General features: G+C 49.9%; 2 protein-coding genes across 2 annotated transcripts in view; both read right to left on the bottom strand.

Moving 5' to 3' along the window:
• The window catches only part of Col7a1 (collagen type VII alpha 1 chain), a 32,874-nt gene extending 23,806 nt beyond the window's left edge, over positions 1 to 9,068 (bottom strand). Inside the window, exons 1-24 of the mRNA XM_076867087.2 lie at positions 8,984 to 9,068; positions 8,278 to 8,458; positions 7,133 to 7,292; positions 6,950 to 7,043; positions 6,703 to 6,864; positions 6,407 to 6,573; positions 6,200 to 6,329; positions 5,993 to 6,109; positions 5,744 to 5,890; positions 5,541 to 5,657; positions 5,316 to 5,465; positions 5,109 to 5,237; positions 3,851 to 3,994; positions 3,638 to 3,763; positions 3,392 to 3,535; positions 2,736 to 2,855; positions 2,454 to 2,597; positions 1,974 to 2,099; positions 1,738 to 1,884; positions 1,372 to 1,494; positions 885 to 1,031; positions 499 to 633; positions 267 to 413; positions 54 to 190 (exon numbers count right to left, since the gene is read on the bottom strand). Of these exons, the coding sequence (XP_076723202.2) occupies positions 54 to 190; positions 267 to 413; positions 499 to 633; positions 885 to 1,031; positions 1,372 to 1,494; positions 1,738 to 1,884; positions 1,974 to 2,099; positions 2,454 to 2,597; positions 2,736 to 2,855; positions 3,392 to 3,535; positions 3,638 to 3,763; positions 3,851 to 3,994; positions 5,109 to 5,237; positions 5,316 to 5,465; positions 5,541 to 5,657; positions 5,744 to 5,890; positions 5,993 to 6,109; positions 6,200 to 6,329; positions 6,407 to 6,573; positions 6,703 to 6,864; positions 6,950 to 7,043; positions 7,133 to 7,292; positions 8,278 to 8,458; positions 8,984 to 9,068 (3,279 nt within the window). The remainder of the gene's footprint in view (positions 1 to 53; positions 191 to 266; positions 414 to 498; positions 634 to 884; positions 1,032 to 1,371; positions 1,495 to 1,737; positions 1,885 to 1,973; positions 2,100 to 2,453; positions 2,598 to 2,735; positions 2,856 to 3,391; positions 3,536 to 3,637; positions 3,764 to 3,850; positions 3,995 to 5,108; positions 5,238 to 5,315; positions 5,466 to 5,540; positions 5,658 to 5,743; positions 5,891 to 5,992; positions 6,110 to 6,199; positions 6,330 to 6,406; positions 6,574 to 6,702; positions 6,865 to 6,949; positions 7,044 to 7,132; positions 7,293 to 8,277; positions 8,459 to 8,983) is intronic.
• A 4,198-nt stretch (positions 9,069 to 13,266) lies between these two features.
• Positions 13,267 to 23,598, bottom strand: Uqcrc1 (ubiquinol-cytochrome c reductase core protein 1). Its single transcript, XM_076867301.1, has 13 exons — positions 23,488 to 23,598; positions 23,092 to 23,232; positions 20,168 to 20,254; positions 19,037 to 19,166; positions 18,622 to 18,820; positions 18,084 to 18,163; positions 15,831 to 15,946; positions 15,451 to 15,594; positions 14,923 to 15,083; positions 14,712 to 14,797; positions 14,304 to 14,392; positions 13,884 to 13,959; positions 13,267 to 13,452 (listed from the first exon to the last, which is right to left on the bottom strand). Exons 1-13 carry the CDS (start codon positions 23,554 to 23,556, stop codon positions 13,388 to 13,390), a joined length of 1,443 nt encoding a protein of 480 aa, XP_076723416.1. The 5' UTR covers positions 23,557 to 23,598; the 3' UTR covers positions 13,267 to 13,387.
• Positions 23,599 to 26,248: the final 2,650 nt, after the last annotated feature.

Here is a 26,248-nt window from a genome sequence, read left to right as displayed (position 1 = left end):
GATGAGCAGAGAGGTGGGAGGACATATGGTTCTGACTGCCTTTAGGGTCAAACCTGGGTAGCCTGTGGCCCAAGAGGCCCAAGTGCCGACACCAACTGCTCCAGGACCTGCCTAGCAGCCTCTGCACGGTGAGCATTGTCTCGGGTAGCATGTAACAGGAACACCACATCCACTGGGCCATGGGAACACACTGCAGGAAGGGGTCAAGTTACTGATGGGCCCATCTAGCAATCCTTCTTAGGCCTCTCCTACTGTGCCTTCTATACCTGGCTTCTGTGTAACAGAGGCCTCAGGACCCAGCACATCCCCACGGACAGGTGTCAGGGAGAATATATAGGAGATGCCAGGCTCTAGTCCTGTCACCCGCTGGGAGCTCGAGCTGCCTGGAAGTGTCTGTGGGGTCCCCGGTACTTCTGCAAGGGACAAAACTTCATTAAGAAGGAGGCCCTCCATGGAGCTCCAACTGCCAGCCCACCCCAACCTTGGCCTCACACTCACCCTGGCCAGTGCTTCTGAGTGGCTGCCAGGATAGGATGTACCTGGATGCCCCAGACACTGGGGTCCAGGCCAGAGTTACTGAGTCGATCGAGGTTTCCACCACATTTAGTTCAGAACTTGGAACACCAGGTGACTCTGAAGGAGAAATCAAAGATCAAGGTGTCCTGAGAATCCAAAGGAGAGAGTTCTGAGATCCTGGAGCAGGTTATCTTAGAGAAGTGTCATGGGGAGGTCATGCTGTGATTACTCTAGGATCAAGTGTGTGGGAGGACAACAGAAGTCACTCAGAATCTGGGATGCAGGGAATCAGGATGGGTCATTAGTGTGAGGCAGGGGATGAGCCCCGACCCGAGCACACCAAAGCAGAGTGGGACCTCTGGGCTCACCAGTGTGTGCAGTCACCTCCCTGGGGGGTCCTTCTCCAGCTGGCCCTAGGACACTCAGCCACACGTGGTACAGTGTCCCTGGCTTCAGCCCATCCAGAAGGTAGCTGCTGAGTTCAGGTCCCAAAACCCTAGAGTGTTCCTGGCCACCTGGGGCAGAAATGAGAGTGGGACCAGGAGCATGTGGGAGGATGCTATCTACCAGTATTAGTGAATTCCACTCCTCACTAACCCCCACCAACCTCACTGACTGACTCAGGGTTCACCCTCCCTATTGATCTTCCTTATTCTCCCTACAGCTGCCTACTTTTCTGACCCTCCCCAACTGATCCTCTAGGGCCTCCTTTATCCCACCCACCTCACTGATTAATCCCACCACTGTCTCAGATCCTGCAGACCCTGCTCCCACTGACCTTGTCAATCTCACTGGCTCTGCCCACAGCCCTGCCCCCACTTGGTTAGGTTCCTAACCTATTGGGGCACCTCTCACCCTCAGGTTGCCAGCGAAGAAGGAATCCATGTGCCCCAGGCACCTGTTCCCAGCGGAGTCTCAGTGAGTGCTCACTGCGCTGCACTACGCGAAGTGTCTGTAAGGCTGTTGGAGCCTCAGGTGCTTGAGAGAAAACGTGGGACTAAGGGAAGCTCTGCACCGACTAACCCCAATGTCAATCCCACACACTCACCTGTCCCAACCAGCCCTTCTACCTGTCTCAGGCTTCACCCTTCCTCTTTTCTCAGATCCTGCCCCTACTGGCTCATTACCAATACTTGGTCCCATTTCCAAATCCGAGCACCAGCCCCACCCCACAGACAATCCAAATCCCAATTCAAGGCTTGCTCCCGCCCAAGATCCTACGTGTGGTGACGACAATGGAGACAGGTGCGCCCTCTTGGTCACCAATAAGTGCTGTCACTCGCACAGAGTAGCTGACTCCGCCTTCAAGACCCCTGATCTCTGCAGAGTCAGTATTTCCTGGGAGTATCTGATGTCTCATGGGGCCACCTGGCCATGCAAGCAAAAACCAGTGGTCAGGGTTGTACCAGAGGAGCAATCCCAGTCATAAAGAACAAGGGTGAACCAGGGAGCCATACCTTCACTCCGGCCCCAAGCCAGTCTGTATGCTGTGGCTCCAGTGACCCCTACCCAGGTGACCCGAACAACATCACTGGAAGCATTGAGGATCTGCAACTTGGACACACTGCCCACAGGTTCAGGAGCTAGGAACACAGGCAAGGAAAGAGATCAGGGCCACTGGGTATCTAGCAGAGAACAGGGTGGCAGTGCAGGCATGGTAAATGCAGAGAAAATCTGAAGGTTAGGTGAGTTTAGTGTGGATTGGTCAGAGTAGGAAACCCTGATGAGGTCAGTGATTCATAGTGGGCAGTGAGGGACATCCATACTGTTATGGATACTTAATCATCATGAGTGGTTCAGAATGGACAGGACAGTCATTGAGCAGTGGTGGAATGGGCAGCTGGAACAGTCAGGAAAGTCTCTGGTAGAGACTTTACACAATAAGGCAAAATAGCCAATGTGGTGTGGTGGCTAGCAGGTAGCCAGGGTCCACTCACCAGTCCTCACAACAACAGAGGCAGGGGCCCCATCCACACCGGTCACTTGAGCCCTCACGTGTATTGTATACTCAGTATCTGGCTCCAGCCCATCTAGCTCAGCCACTGTGGCCTCCCCAGAAACCAATTGGGATTTCTCTGAGCCTGGGAACAGGGATAGAAGCAGTTCCAGGGCTAGCCATACTCTGTCCCCCACCCCTCAACCTGGACCCCCAAGAAAAACTCCAGCCCCTATTCATCCAGATCTACCACCCACAACCCTCCCAAACTCCTGACTCCCACCGTGGCCTGAGTGCCAGGAAATTCTGTATCCTGTGGCACTAGGAACCTTGGTCCAGGCAATGGTGACGGATGAGCTGCCAGCTTGAGTCACATGAACTGTCCTCACTGGGCCCACTGGGTCTGGGAAGAGAGGCAATGGGGAATCTGATGGGGGAGGGAACAGGAATCATCTGATAAGGGAAGACTACGAGAGTCAAACAGGAGACAGGGACCTGATAAAGGAGATGATGAATGGTTCAGATGGGGAAGGAATGGGAATCTGAGCTGGCAGGTGACAGGAATATAAGAGACAACAAGATCTGACAGAGAGGGGGAAATCTGGTAGAGACTTTAGGAGGCACAGAGTGGGGTCTGTCAAATGAGAAAGTGGAAGTCTGAGAGTTAGGTCCAGGAGAAAAAGTGGTGAGGGTCTGAGGGATAAGTAGTAGAAATACAGGGCAAAGATAGTGGGAGATTTAGGGGAGAGGCAGAGGAATCTGAAGAAGTGGGGAGCTAAGGAGACCATGGAGACTGGAGGGGAAAGCAGTAGGAAGAGGCAGTAGGAATGTAAGGGGGAGACTGGAGTTCTGGGGAGAAGCAAGGATCTGAGCACAGAAGTATAGGAGTCTGAATGGACACTAGAGGCAAAGATCCAAGGAACTGGGTCAGGCCCTGACCGGTTCGAGCTATGATGGTCACAGGGGGGCCCTCCTCTCTCCCTCGAAGTGCAGACACAGCCACCTGGTAGGAGGTTCCAGGCTGCAGCCCCAGGATGTCCGTGGCAGTAGCGTCTGGGGGCAATGTCTGACTAGACTCTGGACCTAGGATCAGAGAGAAATGCTGGCATAACTCCTGTCTATCCCCTTAGTTCCCCATACTCTGATCATACCCCTCAGCAATCCTACCACACATCCTACACTGACCACTGCTTGTCTTCCAAGTAATCCGAAATCCACTGGCTCCAGGAACAGGTCCCCAGGCCACTCTTACTCTCGTTGCATCTGATAACACAACTCGTAGTCCTGGGACAGCAAGTGGGGTTTCTGGTTCTGGGAGTTAAAGACAGAGGCCAGGGTCAAGACCAGAGCAGGAGTCAATCATTCAGCTGTTCCTCATAAGCCTCTCACAGGGCTCACCTCGGTGAATAGTGAGGACACTGGCACTACCCTCACGGGCACCCACTCGAGCAGACACCCGCACAGTGTAGCTGAGCCCAGCACGAACATCATCCAAATCAAAGACTGTCTGACTCCCAGGAAGCACCAGTGTTCTCTCAACCCCTGAAAGAGAAGGAAGGGTTGGTGGGTAGGGGTCAGTTAGAGACAAGAATGTAGATAATGGCAATTAGTGATGAACAGGGATACATGATGAGATGACTCATGGAGGATGAGAGTTAGTGAAAATGGGACACAGATGAAAAGGGTGAGAGGCGAGGACACAGGTTAAAAGCAGCCAGTGATGAATGGCAACACTGATTAACAGGGGCCAGTGTTGAATGGGGACACTGGATGACAGGGGTAAATAGGTTGTAAGATGACAGGAGTCAGTGGACAGCAATCAAGGTTGATAAGCCGTTGATAGAAATTGATGGAGGTACAACCACAAGAATGAAATCCTAACTGGAATGGGTTGCACTCCATGTATATATAATGTGTCAGAATACACGTTTTTCTAAAAACAACAAATAAACAAACAAAAAAGATTCTCATGGTAAGCAATCAGCACCAACCATACTTACAAATGGTATTATTCTATAATATGCACGTTTTGTTTTAGAAAGTAAAAGTTAAAAACTAATATCAATGGGGCTGGGGGTGTGGCTCAAGTGGTAGTGTGCTGGCCTGGCATGCACAAGGCACTGGGTTCGATCCTCAGCACCACATAAAAATAAAAATAAAGATATTGTGTCTACCTAAAACAAAAATAAATAAATATTTTTTAAAAATCTAATATCAAATCATAATAAAAAAAGGCAAACTCAAAAAAAAAACAAAAAAAGAAATTGATGCAGGATGACAAAGGTCAGTATTCGATGAGGACATGAAATGAGAGGTTGGTGTGGATAGTAGTCACTGCTAGGAAAAGAGAAGGGCAGTGATAAGAGCTTGTGGCTATGAAGAAGGATGAAAGTTATGGACAGGGATGCGGGGCAAGGAGTAGAGACAGGGCCAGCTGAGGAGGCCAGAGTTCTGGGAGTTAAAGACAGGGGCCAAAGTCAAAACCAGGACCAAGACCCTGTGACAGCTCTGGGATCACTGCCATCTTGGGAGGTATACTGACAAAGAGACAGGGGAAAAGCTTGTAGAGATCCAGGAGTGGAAGGAGATGGGGCAAGGGTGCAATCAGACCCTGAGGGCTGGAACTTTAGAGATTTTTCTGGCTGCTTCCCCTCACCTTGGGTGCTGCGCAGAGTGATTCGGTACTCAGTGGCACTGGGGACAGGGCTCCAGGACACTCGTACTCGCTGCCTAGGCAGTTCAGTTGCTTGTAGGTCCATCACAGGGCCCACAGGCTGTTCTGGTCCTGTTGGAGAGCACAGTGAGAGTTGATTTGGGTTCCTGACACTTTCCCCAGTTACTTAGTCAGGCTGAGAGTTCTCACCAGTGGGGACCACAGTTGCAGGAGTGGCCACCTCACGGCCCTCCAGCAGAGTGTAGAGTGTGAGGCGATATTCAGTGCCTGGCTGCAGCCTATCCAACTGGTAGTGAGTCACATCAGAAGGCAACACCACTTTCTGGGGTGGTTCTAAACCTGCAAGAAGACACAGTCAGGTTAGCTGAAGCCAAACCCTGACCACTGCCTGCACAGCCCTCTCCCTGCACTGACCACTCTCACGACGCCACTCCAACCGGTAGCCACGGGCCTCAGACACCAAGTTCCAAGAAAGGAGAATGGATGTGGGTCCCAGAATGACAGGACGCAGGGTCTGCTCAACAGAGGAGTCTGACAAGGGCACATGGGACATCAATGGCCTCTTTACCCTACCCTGCCTGCCCACCCAGCCTAAAGAAAGGGCTCAGCCTTCTCACCAGTGCGGGCAGTCAGGGAAGTAGCAGGCCCCACACTATGGCCGAGTAGGGTGCTCACAGTCACCTCATAGTCCATGCCAGGCTCCAGGTCACGTAGCAACAATGACCCTTGCCCAGGGCCCAGCTCCTGCTGCTGTGTTTCCCCACCTGCATGGGGCAACATAGAGGGGTCAATGGGCCCTGCAGACTCAGGACTCTATAATCTAGTCTGAAGTGCAAGAACTCCCCCATACCACACTTCTCACTTACCACTGAGAACCCGCCATGTCACACGGTAACCAGTAGCACCTGGCACACTCCGCCAGGCCACCAGGAGGCTGTGGGCTGTGGTATTCTGGATAGTTAGCTCTGGCCCCTCTAGGGCAGCTGGGGGTAAATAGAATTAGGAGTGAGCAGGGATTCTGGGGCTGGAGGGTATTTAGGTGAATGGGGTCAGAAGTTGGTAGAATTACTCACTAGTCTGAGCTGTCCCACTCACAGCTTCACCAATACTATTGGCATAGAGGGCAACCACAGTCACTTGGTACTCAGTCAGTGGCCGGAGACCCTGCAGCCACATGCTGGTCTCACCAGCTGGGACATTCACCTGCCCAGGATTAGAGGTCACCTCATCTTATCCAGTCAAGTCCTCAGCCACCCTCCTATCACTTCTGACATCCTTACCTCCCGCAGTTCGCCTGGCAGTGGTTGTCCCAGCCCTGTCAGAGGAGTGTACTGGACCTTATAGCCAGTCACAGGGCCACTAGCTGCTGTCCACTGTACTCTCAGAGATTGACTGCTTGGCTCAGACAGCACCAGGTCCCGGGGGCCAGTTGTTGAGTCAACAGCTGCTAATGAGGGAAATCAGGTGATGGGGCAGGAGGACCAGGGGTCTGAGCATATGTGATGGGTTCAGCACTCCCATGCTAGGGTTAGGTAAGTGGCCCAGGTTAGGGCACACAGTGTGGACAGGAACTCACAAGGCAAGGTCACAGGCACACCACCAGCAGTTGTGCACACTCTCCGGGAAATGAGAGGCAATAGGGTTCTCAAGATGCTGAAGTCATTGACGAAGAAGAAGAAATCATTGGTTGGTTGTGAGGCAACTCTCTTCAGTTCCTCAGGGTCAGCATTCTTGATTCCTGAGGTGATGCCCAATCAGAACTCAGTTGCCTGTATGTCCCATATGTCCACCCCAGCTGACTTGTTACCTAGCTTAGTACTCACCCACAGCAAACAGCTTGACCCCTTGTCCCTTCAGTCTCTGGGCTGCTGTGTCTACCAGATCCTGGGACTTCCCATCTGTGATCAGGATGCAGACCTAGAGCAGGTACGGAGGCCAAATTAGGGCTGCTTCAGACATTTATTTTGGGGTCACCTTGGAAGGCCATGGTAGGGGTTAGGGATCACCTTGGGGATGCCAGGTCGGGCCAGCTGGGGCAGGAAGACATGGTCAGATACATGCAGAAGTGCAGCCCCTGTGCGAGTGTTGCCCCCCTTGTAGCTGAGCTCACGAATGGCACGAATCACATCACCCCCAGAGCCAAGTGCATCCAGGCCAAACTCTGTTCTGATAGGGGGAGGGAGCAACAGGCAAGGAGTCAGGACCTTTTCCAACCACAGTCTCCAGGAAGCCTCTGGCTGAGGGCTCTTAAGGGTGCCCTTTATTCTGTGATTCCTATCCCCCCATCAATAAAGCCTCCACGTTAATAAACTCCCAAGGTGCTACTTTGTGTGCCACTTATGGCATCTGGGTTAGACCTGGAGCCCTTGAGGTTCTAGGGAGATAGGATGTCTGGTTACATAATTATATGTTGCCAGGTGCAATGGTGCACACCTGTAATCCCAGCAGCTAAGGAGGCTGAGGCAGGAGGATCAAAGCCAGCCTCAGCCACAGTGAGGCACTAAGAAACTCAGTGATACCCTGTCTCTAAATAAAATACAAAATAGGGCTGGGGAGGCTGAGGTTGTGGCTCAGCAATAGAGTGCTTGGCTCATACATGTGGGGCACTGGGTTCGATCCTCAGAACCACACAAAAAAAATGGATAAATAAACAAAATAAAGGTATTGTATCCACCCAACTAAAAAATAAAAATTAAAAAAAAACAGGGCAGGGGATGGGGCTTAGTGGTGGAGTGCCCTGAGTTCAATCCTGGGACCCCCCCAAAAAAAAATTGTATGTGGAAGATTCACTTGTGGGAAGGTGGACACTGCCAGTCAGAGAGCCCTTCTAGTGAATTGAGAGGCTTGAAAGAGTCAGAAAGCTAGAACATGAAGAGAGTTCCTGGGTCCCCTCCTGGACTCCAAATCTCTATCCAGATAAGGAAACAGAGCCTCCTGTGTTGGGCAGAGTACTAGCCTGGAAGTGTTTCAGGCATGAGCACTCTTCCCAGTGAATCTCTCTCCTGTCTCCAGAGGAGATGCTAGGGAGGGGCTCTCTGGGCTTCCCAAGGCCCCCATCTGGAAGGGCCTGGCCTACAGGTTTCTGAGTTCTGTACCCTGTCTGTAGAAGGGGTCTTGGTGAGGTCTACAGTTCCCTGGGGCCACTACTTACCGTGGGTCATCACTGTACTGAACTGCAGCAAAACGAACACCCTGTGTACCGGCTGCCCCAGAGAAAGGCAGCACCAGCCCCTCCAGGAAGCCCCGCACTTCTCGGAAGTTGCCTCGGCCAATGGAGGAGGAGCCGTCCAGTAGAAACACGATGTCAGCGGCATAAAGGCGTGTGCAGGTCACTGGAGCCGAAAGGAAAGACTAAGACCTTTTCTGGGAGACCACCCATTTCCTCCAGGCACTGTGGTCCCCTGTAACTGAGGGGCAAGGCGGTGAGTAGGCCTCATATACTTATGCAAACTGGCTGGTTCTGTGTGGCCTGGGAGCTTTGGAGGGAGCTACAACGGGACCCAGAGCACACTCTCCTGCAGAGAATTGGAAAGTGCTGGGAGAGAGAGTTGCCCACACTGGTGTGGATCTATCTGGAACTGAGGTCAGTCTCAGGGGACCAGTGAGGAGTGGCATAAAGCAGAAGACCCAGCATGCATCTAGGGTGCCAGAATTTGGGTCTGTGCAGGATAAGAGGCAATCTGGAAGAACCCAGCACCAGATTGTGGAGCATTTGAGGAGTCTGAGAGATTTAGGAGGCATGCCCCCAGGAGGAATCCATGGGGATTGTGGAGATATGGAGGAAGGTATTAGTGATGAAGGCCAAGTAGAGCCATGGGTGACAGGGTACTACGGGATTCTTCCTAGCTTGTGCCCACCTCTTTCCCTGGGCTGAGCCCACACTTTGGGCGACCCCGTCAGGATCCCGGCATAGAGCGCGGCCAACAGGAGCCGCAGCTTCATCCTGGGTGATAGAAACGATCAGAGATACTCCCACCTCTGTCTCTTGCTCCTTTGGCTTTACTAGGTCCCAACTCAGTGTTCCCCCACCCCGAGTTCTGATCTTGCCTGTGAAACCGCCTGCTCCTGCAGCCGCCGTCGCTGCCGCCGCAGCCTCCGTACAGCAAGCACTCTACAGAAAAGTCCCGATCCGGCGGGTGGAGCCGCGGGTGGAGCAGCGGGCGGGGACCAAAGATGGCCCGCCCTCACCCACCTCCCTGAGAGGTTACCGCCCTTACCCCTCTTTCCCCAGATAATATGACGCACTTAAGTGCAAAGCCCCCATCCTGCGTTCTGGGAATCGCCCCCCCCTTTCTTGACAGATATGAGGGAGCTCCTCAACCCCATCTGGGATTACAAGGCTTGTTCTTTTAGGTCAGAGTGACCAGTCACGACAGCTGGAGGCTGAAATGTGAATAGGTTCCTGCAGACCAAAGGGTAGCAGCAGGATGGTGGGGGCGGGGGGCAGGGGCTGCAGCTGAAGATGACTCACCCCCAACTAGGGGGTGCCCAGACAAGCCTGCAGGCCATGGGTCCCGACTAAGGACACTCCTGTGAATCAGTCATGTTCTGTCTGGTGGGTCTCCTGTGCCCCACCCCAACCTCCTTGACAGAGCAGCCTCCAGCAAGAGGACACTGGGCCTGAGGGAGATCAAGGCCCCATTGGGCTGGATGTAACTAATGCATCCCTCCTCTTTGGAGGGAGAACCCAGGAGGAGGGAGAACCTGTATTATGCTTATGCATAAGTGTCCATCCCAGTACCCCTGCACTCCCTACTATGACTTGAGTAAGTCCCTGGTGGATGCATTCCAGCTGTATTTTCAGGGAGTGGGGTAGTCCATATGTGGAGGGTGAGACCACCCACTGTGGCAGCTGATCCCTTAGGAATCTACCTCCTGGTGTCCTCATCCCAAGCCAGGTCCCCCTACCTACATGTCTTTATTCTGATCTGCTGGAGTTCCTTCCTTCAATCTAGTCTTCCACCTAACTGCCCTACCAGGCCCAGAAGTCACTCTCAATATACTTATAGCTTCTTCCTTCATAAATACCACCTCCCCTCTCTTACTCCTCTCCCCTTAATCAGGCTGATTTCCCATCCCTCTCCTCCAATTAACACTGTGACTATGAACAGTCTCCACTTAGGCCCAGAGGAAGTGAGTCTTTGCATATGTATCTTTCTTCAGCTGGGTAAAACTAAGGCAGACACTCCCAAGAAAAGCCAGCCCCAAGTTGGGCCCTGATCCCTGTTTTCTTGCCAGTCCTAGATAATTCTGGGCAGCCCATTACATATCTACACTTACTGGGCCCCTTCCAATATGCTTGACCCTACAGCCTTCCTCCCATGGAGATGAATCCATGGACTGAGTCAGGGAATGGGGATAGAATTTCTATTACATGTTTCCCCTTGAGTCTTTCTGGACTTTCTGGTATGGCCAAACCTCAGAGTGGTGAGGACCAGCCAATACTGCCTATTTTCCTGTTGTCCATGAAGGCTGGATCTGCCCATTTTCACTGTCTGCCACCACCATCCCCCATCCCCAACTATCCTAGAACACGGTGCAGTAACCTTAGGGGACCCAAAACCCTTTTCCAAGGTCAAGGTCTCCTCAGCTGTGTCCCAGGACTCCTACCCCAACCTTGGAAGGTGTGCTCTAAGTAAAAGTAGCAGAAAACCAAACGACTTCTCATCAGAGGCAGCTCCTGCTCCTAAGACTATCACTTCCTTTGTAAGGGTAGGTGAGAGCAGGGTCTCAGAGAAGGAATGCACAATATGGACATACATGTACACATGCATCCAGCCTTTAGGAAAAGACAGGAGACCCAGCTGAGAAAGTGGGCATACAGGCAAAGCTCACCAAAACTAAGTGCACCCAGAAAGGAAGGGCTGCTGTGAGGGAGACAGGCTTTTGGGAAGGAAGAAGGCTGGGAATGAGTACATATAGCCTAAGGCATAGCCTTGGAGGCCAGTACCTACCTGCACCTCTTCCAGGGCACTGAGACCCCCAGAGTTCAAACTTCTCCATCCAAACTTCCCTAGACACTCCTTTCCTTGGTTTAATCGCCAGCTCTGCCAAATGGCACTATGTCTCCAATCAAGGACTCTTCTTGGGGTTCTAGCTATATAGATCCTATTGTCTTAGATGCCACCAAACTCCTCACCAGAATCATAGCTAAAGCTGGGCAGGTTGTCCCCTCCAATCCACTCCTCTCTAGGTCTCCCAATACTACTGCTAGAGATTCTGTTCTACAAGTACCTCCACAACCTACCCTAGCTCTCCCTATGGCCACAACCACAGCATGGTTCACCAGGACTGCACAGAAATCCAGCCAAGTCCCTGTGCCAATGAAATCTCAGCTTTGACCAAGTCACATAGTAACCTCCAGTGCACCTCCCCAACATGCCTCTAAAGGAAATATCAAATGCCCTGAATAGAATGCAAGGAGACCAGATGACTCCCAGCGGCTCCAGCTCTTATGTCCAGTCCACCTGGACTTTGGAGGACAGGCATTGGTGTAGAAATCAAGTGGCCTTCTCCAGGAGCTCAAACTTAGGGCAACAGACTTAGCAATGATCCACCCCCTGTCTGGGTGCTGCATCTCTTAAAGCTACTGGGGTTTGGTCCATCAAGGTTCTGTGCCACCCAACAGCTTTCCTCCAATTGGCCACACAATAGGAAGATGATTTGCTAAATGCCCCAGTCCTAGGCCATAGGAGGCATTAGACAGATGTCTCCTAATTGACAACCTGTGGCATGAAGTAGGGGTAAGGGAAAGGCACTGGGTCAGAGTGAGACTGATTCAAGGTTTTGCCTATTTTCAGGCTAAGATGCTGGGGAGACTTCAGCATAGCCCTCTCCCCACAAAACTTGTCCCAGGACCCCTGCTCATGACTGCCAGCCAAAGACATCCTCAGAGGAGACTCAAGCCCCTCACTTCCTTTTTCACTCTTGGGCTCCCCAGGAACTTGAATGTGGAAAGACAGGGCAAGGGTACAGAAAGAGGCATACCTGCCCACCTGCTGTGGGGACCAGGACCCAAAGGGGTAAACAAAGGACAAGGCAGCTGAGAGCTCCACTAGGTCCTGACAGCCTCAAGAAATAGGGAGAGGGGAGGGGCTGGGTGCAGTGACGCATGCCTATAATCCCAGCGGCTCCACAGGCTGAGGCAGGAGCATCAAAAGTTCAAAGCCAGCCTCAGCAAAAGTGAAGCGCTAAGCAACTCAGTGAGACCCTAAATAAATAAAAATATAAAATAGGGCTGGGGATGTGGCTCAGTGGTTGAGTGCCCCTGAGTTCAATCCCTGGTACCCTCCCTCCTCCAACACACCCACATACCCACACCCACACCCCCCCAAAAAAAAAAAATAGGGAGAGGGGCTGGGATTGTGACTCAGTGGTAGAGTATTTGCCTAGCATGTGAGAGATACTAGGTTCGATCCTCAGCACCACATAAACAAAGAAATAATGGCCATCTACAACTAAAAAAAAAAAAAGTTGGGAAAAAAAAAAAAAGAAATGGGGAGGGGATCTACAGCCTAACAGCAGCTCAGGACTTGCCTGAGACAGATCTAGTGGAGGGAGGGGGCTTAGGCCCCACTGAGCTCAGGGCTATTCTTGGAGCCTGAGTCAGTGGCAAATCGGGGCAAAGCATTCTTACTCTGCCTGTACAGGCAGCAGTTAGAAACCAAGAGAATTCCATGCCCCAGGCTATCCTCTTCCAGGACTCAGAGTAAACACAAAGAAGGCTTCCTTAGGGAAAGTTCTTGGCCCCTCCTGATCTGTCCTACCAGACCAGGGACTGCCAGGAAGCAACTATGTATAGGGTCCACAGTGAGGGGTTTGTCACCCAAGCCCCTAGCTTCCAGGCTGGGACCCCTATTAGGACACAGGCTGAGGCTATTCCCATGAACTCCCACATCCCACTCTTGAGACAGGCTGGCTAATATGCCACATGCTGAGCAGAAACATCTGGAGTAGGTTCTTTACAAGCATCAGAGATTTCCGGCCTCTATGCTGCAGCCCCCAACTTACCCCTGGCTGAGAACACATCAGCCTGTGTGGGAGGGAAGGCAGAAGGATCCAGGGGATGTACAACTGGTGGGAGGTGCTTGTTCCTCCATGAACTGAAGGACTCCATGCCAATAAAGGAAGTACAACACAATTCTCAACAGAGGATTTTATTGGTGGTATCTATTGCATGGGTTTGAGGTGCCAGAGTGGCATGTTTGTAGAGGGGGATCATGAGCCCCGATCCTACCCTCTTGCCTGCACAGGCATCCTGCCTAGAAGCGCAGCCAGAACATGCCACTACGGATCCGGTTGTAGTCAGGGAGCTGCTCGATTGGGCCTGTGGGGATAGGGTGAGGCGTCAGGGTGGGGTACCTGTTCTGTACAGGGACACCTGGCCCTGTGCCATACCCAGCTCAGAGCTGCTGCCCAGAGAAGCACAAGACAGGCTTTCAGTGAAGAGAGGGAAGACAACATTCCCTAGGGGTGCAGAGCCTGTCCTTTCTTGCTCAGGCCCTTAGAGCCCCACCCAACAAACAGGGTGTCCGTTACCTGGTGGGTAAGGGATATTGATGAAGACACCTTGGCAGGGAGTCAGGGAGCTGCTGGGACAGGTTTTCTGAGCAAGAACTCCCTGGCAGCCACACTACTCTCAGGGGCCTCAAATTGCTTCTCTCAATGTAGGCTGGAGGTAGGGGAGCAGAAGTGGAAGGGGAGACTAGGACAGGATCTGAGGAAAAGGACAAAGAGCAGATTTTCTAGACCACTCACCCATTCCAGCCACTGCTGGACACTGGTCATAAAAATACTTGGAGCAGACTTCATGCACCACATGGGCATCCACCTCCTGCAGGGAGAGGCAGAGGACAAACTGACTAATAGGCACTGGGCACCACCTCAGTCAGCCTCCTCCAGCTGACCAAGATCTCCCACATGTGCTGTGGAACATTTCCCTCATCCATAAAGGGTGGCAAGGTTTTCCCTACTGTAGACATCCACAGGCACCACCTATCCCTACAGTCATTAGTGCCTTTGCCCTTCCTTCTGACTACATCACCCCTATGGGTGACAGCTACCTAAGACAATAGAGATGCCTATGGGAACAGTCTGCCATCAGGCATCAACATCCCACACCCTTTCAGGGTTCTGCTAGGCCAAGACTCCAGAACCTCTCCCAGGGGCCCATGTTACCGCAATCCGGCTCTCCCACTCAGCCAGGGGGATGCGGCGGCCATATGTCAGGAGGCTGCGTCCAATATCCTCACACACAGGAGTGGTGCCTTTAATGGTGGGGAAAGCTTAGAGATCTACCCAGTCCAATCTTGAACCCACATATACACCTAAAATCTCTGGCATCAGGTTAACAAAGACCTTGCTCTGACTCCAGACCACAACCATCATTTTCTAACAACCTATTTCCACAGTGATGGGCTACCCTCATGTCTACCTAAAGCTTCAAACCCCTATAGTTGGGGTGGTGGAGCATGGCATGACCTTCAATGTTTTCTTTTCCAATCTTGGTTTGTAATAATGGTTACAATGAGCTGTCACTGCCAGGATGCACTATTCTACCCCTTCCTTTAGGGATTAAGGGCTCACCATCCAGATGAGATACCAGGGCATTTCTGAGGATGTTTTTGCCCCGAGTAACCTCACTTTCCGTGGCACTGGTACACAGGCGCATCCTAAAGCAGGGAGTAAAGGACAGGTATATGGTAGTGTTCATTGTGACAAATGTGTTGACTCTTAACCTCCCACCTCTCTGGTCAAAGATTTCTATCCCACCCAGTAGTTCCCAGCTGCCACTCACCACTGGCCCTGCAGGAAGAATATCATGTCATCGATGCTCATACGGTCACAGACGAAGTGTGCACCCAACAACCCAGTCTCTGCATAGCAGATATTGAAGGTCTGGAAACTCTGGCACAGCTTGTTGGCCACAGCAACTGAAGCCAGTGGGCTGGACAGGTGCTGCCAGGGGCACAAATGGTTAGCACCCCCTCTTATCTCTGACCCATATATCCTGAAACCCACAGCTTAGTACTCCCTTTTCTTTCCTTTTTTTGGGGGGTGGGGTGGGGTGGTATACCAGGGATTGAACTCAGGAGCACTCAACCACTGAGCCACATCCCCAGTCTTTTTTTTTTTTGTATTTTATTTAGAGTCATGCTCTGGGTTGTTTAGTGACTTGATTTTTTCGCTGAGGCTGGCTTTGAATTTGCGATCCTCCCATCTCAGCCTCCCATCTCAGCCTCCCAAGCTGCTGGGATTACAGGCATGCACCCGGCAGTACTCTCTTCTTTGAAGGCAAGGTCCTATGCTCAATCCTGACACTTACCACGCCACCACCGTAAGTGCAGTCGTAATGGCCAATCATGGCATTGGCCACTTGGAGGGCCACATTGTCTGGGTTGGACCAACCGGGTCCCTCTACTGCAATGGCCACATGGGCCAAGGGCAGGGCATCATCACGGTGGCGAATCTGAAAGAGTACATGTCAGGGGCTGAGGAACAGTATAGCCAGACTTCCAGGACAAACAGAAAGGATGGCGGGTGTGGGTGAAGCATGCACATATGTGTAAAATCATCCTCAGGCAACAGGCACAAGACCCTTTCCCTACTACTGAGTCATTATGGGGTCACAAGATAGCCATGCATATGAGGGTTCTCTCAAAATCCCCAGTTGACAGCAGCATCCCTGACCACCAGGCAGCACACCTCGCTTCCAGTGAAGCGGCACGGACTTAGAGTAGGCACGGTGTCATCTGGGTATGTCACAGAGACGCTGCTGAAGTGCTTCTGGGCGAGGTCCAGCAGTTGACGGTGCTCCACTCCTGAGGACATGGGCAATGTAGTTACTGGCTAGCCAGGGGGAACCACAGACAGGTGCAAGACCCTATGTCCTGTCTCAGTGGGAGACAGCAGAAGGAAAATACAACATTGAGATAAGATGAGGGAAGAGGAGCATCTGCCAAATGACCCTATCTCATAGGCAAGACAAGACACTTCAGGATCAAACAGTTCCTATGGTGTCAGGCAAAAGAGAAAAGCAGCTTTTTTTGGGGGGTGGGGGGGTACTTGGGATTGAACCCAACAGCGCTTTATAGAGACAGGGTCTTTCTAAGTAGCTGAGGCTGGCTTTGAACTCATGATCCTCCTACCTTAGTCTCCTGAGACACTGTAACACTGTGCCTAGCAAAAACAGCACTTTAAAAGTGGGCTGCCATGGGACTGGGTAGAGCACTTGCCTAGCATGCGTGAGGAACTAGGTTCAATCCTCAGCACCACATAAAAATAAGGGTATTGTGTCCACTTATAACTAAAAATATATATTAAAACAAACAAACAAAAAAGGCCAGATATGGGGGCACATGTCTGTAATCCCAGTGGCCTGGAAGGCTGAGGCAGAAGGGTCGTGAGTTCAAAGCCAGCCTCAGCAATTGTGAGGCATTAAGCAACTCAGTGAGACCTTGTCTCTAAATAAAACACAAAACAGGGCTGGGGATATGGCTCAGTGGTTGAGTGTCCCTGAGTACAATCTGCAGTAACCCCCACCCCCACAAAAAGGGCTGCCATGACCCGGGCACACACCTGTAATTCCAGCAGCTTGGGAGGCTGAGGCAGGAGGACTACAGCCTCAGCAAGATCCTACCTTAAAATAAAAAATAAAAATGGGCTGGGGATATGGCTCAATGCTTAAGTGCTCTGGGATCAATCCCTGATACAAAAAAAAAAAAAAAAAAAAAAGGTGGGGAATGCTGCTATGTGACGTCAGTGCCGATTCTCATTCTAGAAGCATCATCTCACCTGTATCAAGAACAAGACTGGTGCTCCTGGGAATAAGGTCACGGGGATGCTTTGTCCCTCAAGCCCTACTACAAGCAGATCTGGGTGCTGGTCATGAAAGCAATGGCAAGTGAGAGGCACAAAGAGGTGCTATTGCAGGGCTATAATGAATTTTGGTGTCCCTGAGAGCTGAGAATACTTACAAGGAGCATCACAAACTTATACCCTCAGGACTCCTTTCCAGGTCTCACCTCCTCAGTTCCACAAGAGGCCTCTGCTGCCCCAGTGATTTAACCAGTGGTCACTATGGCAGTGGACAGCCTGCCCCAGTTCTGCTATCACTCGAAAAGTCTGTGTTAGTAGCTCACACTGCCCTTGGTCCCAGGTTTCCTGGCTCTAAATCCCTCAGTTATGCTCTTCCTATCAGTCTTTTTCACCTACCCAGTTGCCAAGATCATAAGCAGGAAGCATTTTGAACCTCCTCCCCTACCCACATCCAGATCTGTATGAGGTTTTCAACTACAGAACTTAAGTCTAAGAAAACCTAAGTCTCTCCTTAGCTCCTGCTATCTCTCTCCAGGCATGTGCCACGTCTCATCCCTAGTTAGCCTGCTCTGCTCTGGCCCCACTCAGCAGAACAAATCTTAAAACAAATTACTAGAACATGACACCTCTGCCAAGGTCCTCCATTCCCCACCTAACAAATACCTACCATCCTTCAGGCCTCTGGCAAAAGACTCATGCTTCACCTGTCCCCACTATAACTAACTCTGAACTCCCCTAACATTTTGTGCCTTCAATGTGCTTCCTAACTCATCATGTATATGCATCATCACATACCCAATGTCTGGTTCACCCAATGGCAATGAATGGCAAGGCCTACCCAGGAGCTTATGTCCCTCAACAGCCACGAACTAGTTATCCTAGCACCAGGGGGGACAAAGAGAGGCCCCCAAAGAGAGGGAGGGCCAGTAGTCCAACTGAGGCATGTATTAGATGAGGAATGTACCTGTGTGGCTAGTCCTAGTAAAGGCAGAAGGGCAGAATTCTACCCTATCTTGAAAGCAAAGGAGAGAGATCATTCCCCTCAAGGACAGGAACAAGGTCCCTTGGAGTGAAGATGGGGGTTCTGACTACAAAGGCCAGGCTTCACCTACCCAGAGCTTCAAGGAGCCCATCACTCACCTCCTGCTGCTGCCAGCACCATGCGAGGGGCCTTGTAATGCCTGCTTAGATACTCAGTCAAGTCTGCACGAGACAATTTCCTGTAAAATACACAGCCCATATGGATCAAGTCTCTACCAATCCATAGCAACTTGGATATAAAATGGAACTGAGAAGAGACATGGCCTCTCTGAAGAGGCCCTATTACATCTTCATCTCTACCACCACCCTTTCAAGGCCCAGAGTGGAGCCCTCATCTGGCCCTGCCTCACATGTGCCCTCAAGACAGTCTCACAGCCCTCTCTGAGGTGTGAGCTGACACTGTGTGACTCTTGAGGGGCAGGGTCAGAGCTCTCAAACACCTCCCACCTGCAAGCCAAATGTTCCCTCCTTAGATTATAAGGGCATACATGGAAACATACCCTAAAACTAAGCCCAAGATTGAAGTGAAGACCACACAGCCATTTAAATAGGTTCACAGGGACCATATGGCAATATAGAAACTGTCTCCAATTGCAGAAAATTAGGAAAATAAACAACACAGTCAGTCAATCCTCACCTGACATTCTCACTGGGCCCTTCCACAGCCTGGGCTAAAGGTGTGCCTTGGAACGCTGTTGCATGCAAGTAGTCAAAGACCACATCCCGCAAGGATGCATCATTCTCCTGCATTTCCCGCAGGATCACGTCTCGTTCCTTTTCAATCTGGGAGTCTTCCAGGCTGCAGTTCTGCACAATGTCAGCCAGTAGCTCTACCACTGGACACAAGGACATGTTCAGGTGTCCAGTGGAGACCAATGACAATACAAAACCCCAAGTCTGGCATCTCCTACTGCTGTCCATTACTGGTCATCCTGCCATAAGGCCACATCCCATGGGTAATTCAATTCTGCAGCCTGTCCAGGAGCTCCTGGGGCTCCTCTGCCCCCTAGAGATATATTCTTCTGTTTCAAACCCTCTCCTCCAAGCATTACCTTTTTGCAGGTCACTGGACAGTGCCTTGATGTAGTAAGCTGTGTGCTCCCGAGTGCTATAGGCATTCAGATGGGCCCCCATGCTCTCCACCTCCTTCTCCAGGGCATTGCTAGGCCGATTCTTTGTTCCCTGAAACCAGACATCAAGAACACCAATCATGAGACACAAAAGAAGCCCGGGAACTCTGCCCTCACAGGCTAATCCCCAAAGGACTAGTAGTCCACAAGTACCTTCTTCCACAAAGATTGTGGGGTGGGGATGTAGGGCCCAGAGTCTGTATGCACTGAGCCTTCAATGTGTGCCTTCAATGTGCTTCCCAACTCATCATGTATGCATCATCACATACCCAATGGCAATGAATGGCAAGGCCTAGCCAGGAGCTTATGTCCCTCAACAGCCACAAACTAGTTACCAGGGGGGATAAAGAGAGGCCTGAGCCCTAAGGAAGGGCCAGCAGTCCAACTGAGGCATGTATTAGATGAGGAGTGAACCTGTGTGGCCAGTCCTAGTAAAGGCAGAAGGGCAGAATTCTACTCTATCTTGAAATCAAAGGAGAGAGGTCATTCCCCTCAAGGACAGGAACAAGGTCCCTTGGAGGTCCCTTGCAGGCCTTGAGCTGACCAAGGTCACAGTATCATGGGTCAAAAGAACAGAGATGATCAGGGTTAGGATAGAAGGTTGTGGAAAAAGCAAGTATTGCCCAACATTCATAATAACCTGTCTTTATTAATACTCCACATCCCCTGATAGCCATGATCATGGCTATGTTCAAATGATGTGACCTACCCCTAAACACATGCCATTCATACAAATTTGTGTGTGTGTTTGTGTGTGTGTGTGTGTGTGTGTGTGTGTATAAAAGCTCCATAAGTCAGGCATGAACATACCGGCCTGGTGAAAATTGGGGCTTCTGTAAGTATTTGGGTTTTCTCAGCTCTGGGGACTTCATACAGGGAGTCACACATAAGTGCTCAATCAGAAGACGATAAGCTCACACGATTTCTTCCAGAAAGACCAGCCAGAGTCACTCCCCAACTGAGGTCCATAATTAGGAGGTTAATTTTCCTGATCTTCAACCTCAAAACAGGCAGCCCTAAGCCCAGGGAATAAAAAAACTTCACAGGCCTCACCTTGAAAGCTAGATGCTCCACAAAGTAGCCTGCTCCATTGTTCTTCTCAGTCTCATAACGACTGCCAGCATCAATCCATACTCCCACCTGCACAAGAAGTCACCAGCAAAGCAAATAAACAACAACATCCTTGTACCACTCACAATGCACCCTGAATAATTCAGCACAAGCCCCACATAGGGCCTTATGGATCCCAAGGTGAGGGAAAGCTTTCCCAGTAAGGACCCCTGTACTTGCAGTTACAGCAGAGCCCATGGCACAGAGAACCAACCAAATGGCTACTCACACTGCATCACTGCACCTTCCATGGTGTTTTTTTTTTTTTTTTTTTTTAAATAGTAGGAATTGAGCTAAGGAGGTACTCTACCACCAAGTTAAACCCTCAACCCTTTTTATTATTCAAGAGAGGACCACACTAAGTTGCCAAGACTGGCCCCAAACTTGCAATCCTTCTGACTTAGCCTCTCAAGTAGCTGGGATTACAGGCAAGTGTCACAGCTCTTGGTACCCAGTGACATACCTAACTGTACCCATTTACCTGATTTACTATCTTTTCAGTTGATTTTATTTTATCTAGGCTTGAAGTCTATCATTTGCAAAGAACATTTATTTTCTGTATTCTAAAAATTCTGCTTTGTTCTGATTTTTTTATAACATTTTTATTAGTTGTTAATGGACTTTATTTTACTTATTTAATCACTTACTTACTTACATGCAGTGCTGAGAATCAACCCAGTGCCTCACATGTACTAGGCAAGTGCTCTACCACTGAGCCACAATCCCAGCCCCTGATGATGATTTTATCCTTTCATCTTTAAGGAAGAAGATGCTATATATTTTATCATATTAAGGAAGTAACCTTCTAGTGACTTTGTCTTCTTGGTTCTGGGAGTTGAACCCAGCCTCTAGGCTAGCCTCAGACTTGCAATCTTCTTGCCTCAGTTGCTGATGATAACAGGCATGTGCCATCACATTTGGCTCTTTCTTCTTTCTTTTTAAAGACAGGGCGGAGGTTCTTACCATGTTGCCCAGGCTGACCTCAAACTTCTGGGCTCAAGTGACCCTCTTGCCTGAACCTCCCACGGACTTAGGACCACAAGTGCATGCCATTATGCCCAGCTTAACTTTTTTTTTTTAAGAGAGAGAGAATTTTTTAATATTTATTTTTCAGTTTTCGGCAGACACAACATCTTTGTATGCGGTGCTGAGGATCAAACCTGGGCCGCACACATGCCAGGCGAGCGCACTACCGCTTGAGCCACATCCCAGCCCCCCAGCTTAACTTTTTATTTACTTATTTATTTTGCAGTTCTAGAGATAAAACTTGGGCCTTACCCATGCTAGGCAAGTGCTCTACCACTGAGCTACACACCCCAGGCTGAAAAAAAATCAAGGTTTTAATCAGAGTCACCAAATACTGTCAAGTGTCTCCCTGACACCCAATGAGAGAATCTTAAAATTTTAACTGCCTCCTGGTATGCTGTGAAACACCCCCCACATGGTCACAATGGTCTATCCTTTTAATTTACTATTTGTTCACAGATAACTTAAGTTTTTCACATCTCATTCCCAATAAAATATTGATGTACCTATCTATGTTTATCTTAGATGAACATGTCCTTTTTTTTTTTTTAAAGAGTGAGAGAGAGTGAGAAAGAGGGAGAGAGAGAGAGAATTTTTTAATATTTATTCTTTTAGTTTTCGGCAGACACAACATCTTTGTTTGTATGTGGTACTGAGAATCGAACCCGGGCCGCACGCATTCCAGGCGAGCACGCTACCGCTTGAGCCACATCCCCAGCCCGAACATGTTATTTCAAATCCATATCTCAGAAAGGAAGATGCATTTTCTACTCTACAGTATCCTTTGACACAGAAGCACACTGACGCTCCTTACGGTCTATGGCACTGCAGAGTTCATCAATACATAAAGACTTACTAAGCTTTCTAGACAGGCTTTGGGTCAGATGCCATATAACAATAAAGTTGCCTACCACTGTTTCCTGTTTTCAGTAACAACCTGTATGACAGGACATTATCTGTTCCTGGAAAAGTGAAAGAATTTGCCAATAAAAACATCTGGCCCTGGAGCTGGTGTGTATATGGCAGAGGAAGGATTATTTCTTGGGAATCTTCTCACCTACTCATACATCTAGTCAAAGTTTCTATCCTTGAGTCAATTTTTTTAAATTATTTTTTAGTTGTAGTTGGATACAATACGTTTATTTTATTTATTTATTTTTATGTGGTGCTGAGGATCAAACCCAGGGCCTCCCAACTGCTAGGTGAGAGCTCTACCACTGAGCCACAACTCCAGCCCCTATCCTTGAGTCAATTTTGAGGATTGTGTTTATTTACTTATTTATTTTTTGGGAAAACTGCCCATTTCTCTATCATCATCAAGTGCATTTTTCTTTATTCTTTCTTTCTATTTTCCACAGTGCTGGGGATCAAACCCAGGGCCTCATGCATGCATGCTAGGCAAGCCATCTACCACTGAACCACAATCCAGCAACTGCATTTCTTGAAGTTTTATTCCTGTTCTAGCTTGGAAGTTGTGATCTTGGCTGCGAGGCTGAGAAATGTGGACCTGTAAGACACCTAAAATCTCTGAATCCCACTCTTCATTTCTTCATTTTTTTTCAAGACAAGGACGCCATTTCTTCTCTCATATTTTTCTTAGCAAAGCAAAACGCTGTAAGGGAATTTGGCCCCCTATTTGGCAGGCAGCGAGTGTTTAAGGATTGTTGGCTAAAAGCGAACACTACCTCATTAAGTTAAGGCTGGGCAGGAATCGGGATTGGGACAATCTGGCAGTAAGTGGGCCAAACTCTGAAACCATAGAGAAGAAGGTCACACCACCACCTAAGAAAAGATGGCCCAATCTGGAGGACCCCCGCTCCTAGACAGAATTGCCCACTCACCGTGCAGGTAGGTTGGGAGGACTGCTCCGAGGCCACTCGCAGCCCATTGTCCAATAGGCTGACCTGTGTCTCTGGCACATTCTGGAGGGCCTGGGCGAAGGTTGCGGCACCCCGTAAGGCAGGCGCCCTCAGCACTGCCGGCTGCGAGAAGGGACAAGTGGCAAGTGAGGACTAGGTTAGAGAACTGCTCCCCAGCATCCGGGTCCGCTGTGAGACCCCTGTTCCCACCCGCGGGCCAGCAGCAGAAAGACGTCCATCCCCGCAGTCGGCCATGACCTTTCCATGGCCCTGACCTGGTGACCTCCCCACTTCAACCCGCCACTGCTAATGGCCTACTCCTCTTCTGAGTCCCGAAGCCCTGAGCCCCGCAGTCCAGCGTTATCGCGGCCACCTCACCGAGCGGCGAGCGCGCAGAAGAGTTTGTGCCCCGGTGCCCGCTGCACGGCAAACTGCGGACGCCGCCATCTTGTAGCCCAGTTAGTGCGCAGTCGCGTCACACATGCGCAGAGCGGCCGGGTGAAGCCTGGGGCGCCGGCGCAGTACGGAAGACTTGGAGCTCGGTCGCCGCCTAGCGGGCAGCAGTAGCTATTCACAACAGCTAGTGGCTGGTTTTGTGTGCGAGTCCAACAGTGCCTGCGGGGCAGTCCACCAGGCTGTCGGTCAGCTTGCGCAGCAGCGGCGGCCATCCAGGCCATCCAGTCTGTCCACCCTTCGTAGGCAGAGTGCATGGTTTCTCACCAAGTGGAGGCGTCTGTAATCCTCTGCATGCCAAGAGCAGAAGTCTGGCGGGCCAGGAGTGCAGCTATAGTGTTCCCTGTGTCTGGGTCCAGGGCATAAAACACCAGCGTGAAATACTGAAACTACGAAGTGGCCATGAAACAATCACAATTTTCTCTTTAAAAGAATGAAATAGGGCAGGGGTTGTAGCTCAGCGATAGAGCGTTTGCCTATTATGTGTGAGGCCCTGGGTTCGATCCTCAGCATCACATAAAAATAAATAAATAAATAAAGGCATGGGGGCACCTTTTAAAAAAATGAATGAAATAGGGCTGGAAATGTAATTCAGTGGAGGAGTGCTTGTCTGGCATGCCTGAGGCACTGGGTTCCATTCCCAGCACCCCGCGGTGCGCCGGTGTGGGCTTGGATGAAGTATTTCAGACGTGCTGGCACACACCTGTAAACTCGGCAAATTTGTGACCAGCCTGATAAATTCTGATAAATTTAGAGAAGACCCTATATCAAAAATTAAAAGGACAGCCAGCATCATGGTGCACACCTGTAATCACAGCAGCTCAGGAAGCTGAGGCAGGAGGATCATGATTACAAAGCCATCCTCAGCAATTTAATGAGGCCCTAAGCGACTCAGTGAGACTCTGCCTCTAAATAAACTACAAATAAAGGGGGCGGGGCACTGGGGATGGGGCTCGGTGGCTGGGTAAGTGCCCTTGGGTTCAATCCAGGTACAAAAAAATTTTTTTTAATTATAAAAAGACAGGTTTCTTGACTTATATAAGAACAAATATTTGAATGTGTTTATTTGCTTTAAAACTTGCTGAAGTGCCCACATTGAAAAAATTAGAATGGAAGATGTTCAAGAATCAAGATGGATATCTTGAGTGGTTGGTTTATAGAATAGCCCAGTAATGATGGGAGCTTTCCAGAAATAAGAAAATAAAGCCATTACCTAGATCCTGATGGGGAGAAATTTCTGAAATGGTTAAAACCAGACTCCTGAGAAGTATATGAAGCACCCAAGGCCAGAGAGGATGAACAACGGTTTCTCCAGGAGGTGAAATCTCATGAGATTAATCGTGAAAATGGAACATTGCAAATTGTTCTTGATTCAGATTGTCTTTGGGGTAAATTGGCTTTAAGGTGAATCTTATCCAGAGCAAATTATTTTTCTCTGCCACTTTATTAGAAAATCTTTACCTCTCCAAAAGTAAGGCTGGGCATGTAAGGTCAGGCATAGTGATCAAAAGGAGGCAGATTAAAAGCAGCTGAACAAGGCTTTATTGAGATTTTCTCCCCAGCAACACTCTTCAGACCAAGAGAGTGGGTCAGGGAGAATTGTGCCCAGGTTCAGCCGGATTGGAATTTTATTGGGTTTAGGGCAGGAAGGGGGTCTTGGGACAGGACCTTGCTCTCTTGGGGTTGGTCAGGGGAATCTTGCTGAGATCTGTGTCCTTCCAGGATTGGTCAGGAGACCCTGCTGATTGACAAGTGGTTATGCAGCACCATCCCTGCTTGTCTGTCCAGGCCTGATTGGTTGTTCTTTCTGCACCTGCGGGTTGCCTGGTGCTTTGTTCCCTTAGCCACCTCAAACCAGCCTAACAGGGCAGGAATTGGACTGGGACAATCTGGCAGTGAATGGGCCATAGTCTGAACCCAGATCATAGAGGACCTAGGAAAAGACAGCCCAATCTGGAGATCCCCCGTTGCAGCCAACTCTGAAAATACCATCATTAAAAGATAAAAAATTATCTTCCAACAATTAATGGGATTGCCTTTCTGGTGGACTTTGTAGATCATTCTCACCTCATGGAATCCAAAGTTGAGCTTAATGCTTTAATGACTGATGAAACTATTCATTGTGCCAATTCTTATCTTGCAAAATAAAATTAACAGAATAAATGCAATCAGTGAAGAAAAACTTTGCAAGATATTTGAGCTTTATGGACAGACCACAGGAAAGGGGAATGTGACTCTGAAGGAACTGAATGCCCACCCCATGGAAGTGTTCATGTGCAGTGTGCACAAGAGGCAAGATGAGGGTTTTGTCCCCCCTAACCCTGCGCCCACCAACTGGCTTTCCCAGTATGTCGACTAATGTTTGGACAGTGAAAATAAAATTTTACTCCTCAAAACAAAAAAACAAAAAAAAAAAAAAATCACCCTCCAAGCTGGATGTAGTGGCATAAACTTGTAATCCAAGTGGCTCAGGAGGTTGAAGCAGGAGGATTTTAAGTTCAAAACCAGCCTCAGCATCTTAATGAGACCCTAAGCAACTCAGAGAGACTGGGTCTCTAAATAACATATAAAAAGGGCTGGGGACGTGGCTCACTGGTTGAGCATCCATGGTTTCTATCCCCAGCACCATAAAACAAAACATAATGAAAAGACACCCTAGCTCCACCCCACAACCTCCTCCAGCAAC

This window comes from Callospermophilus lateralis, chromosome 10 (assembly GCF_048772815.1).
Source record: "Callospermophilus lateralis isolate mCalLat2 chromosome 10, mCalLat2.hap1, whole genome shotgun sequence".
Taxonomy (NCBI): Eukaryota; Metazoa; Chordata; class Mammalia; order Rodentia; family Sciuridae; genus Callospermophilus; species Callospermophilus lateralis.
Note: the sequence above shows the minus strand (reverse complement) of the source record. Positions and strands in the feature narration are given on the sequence as shown.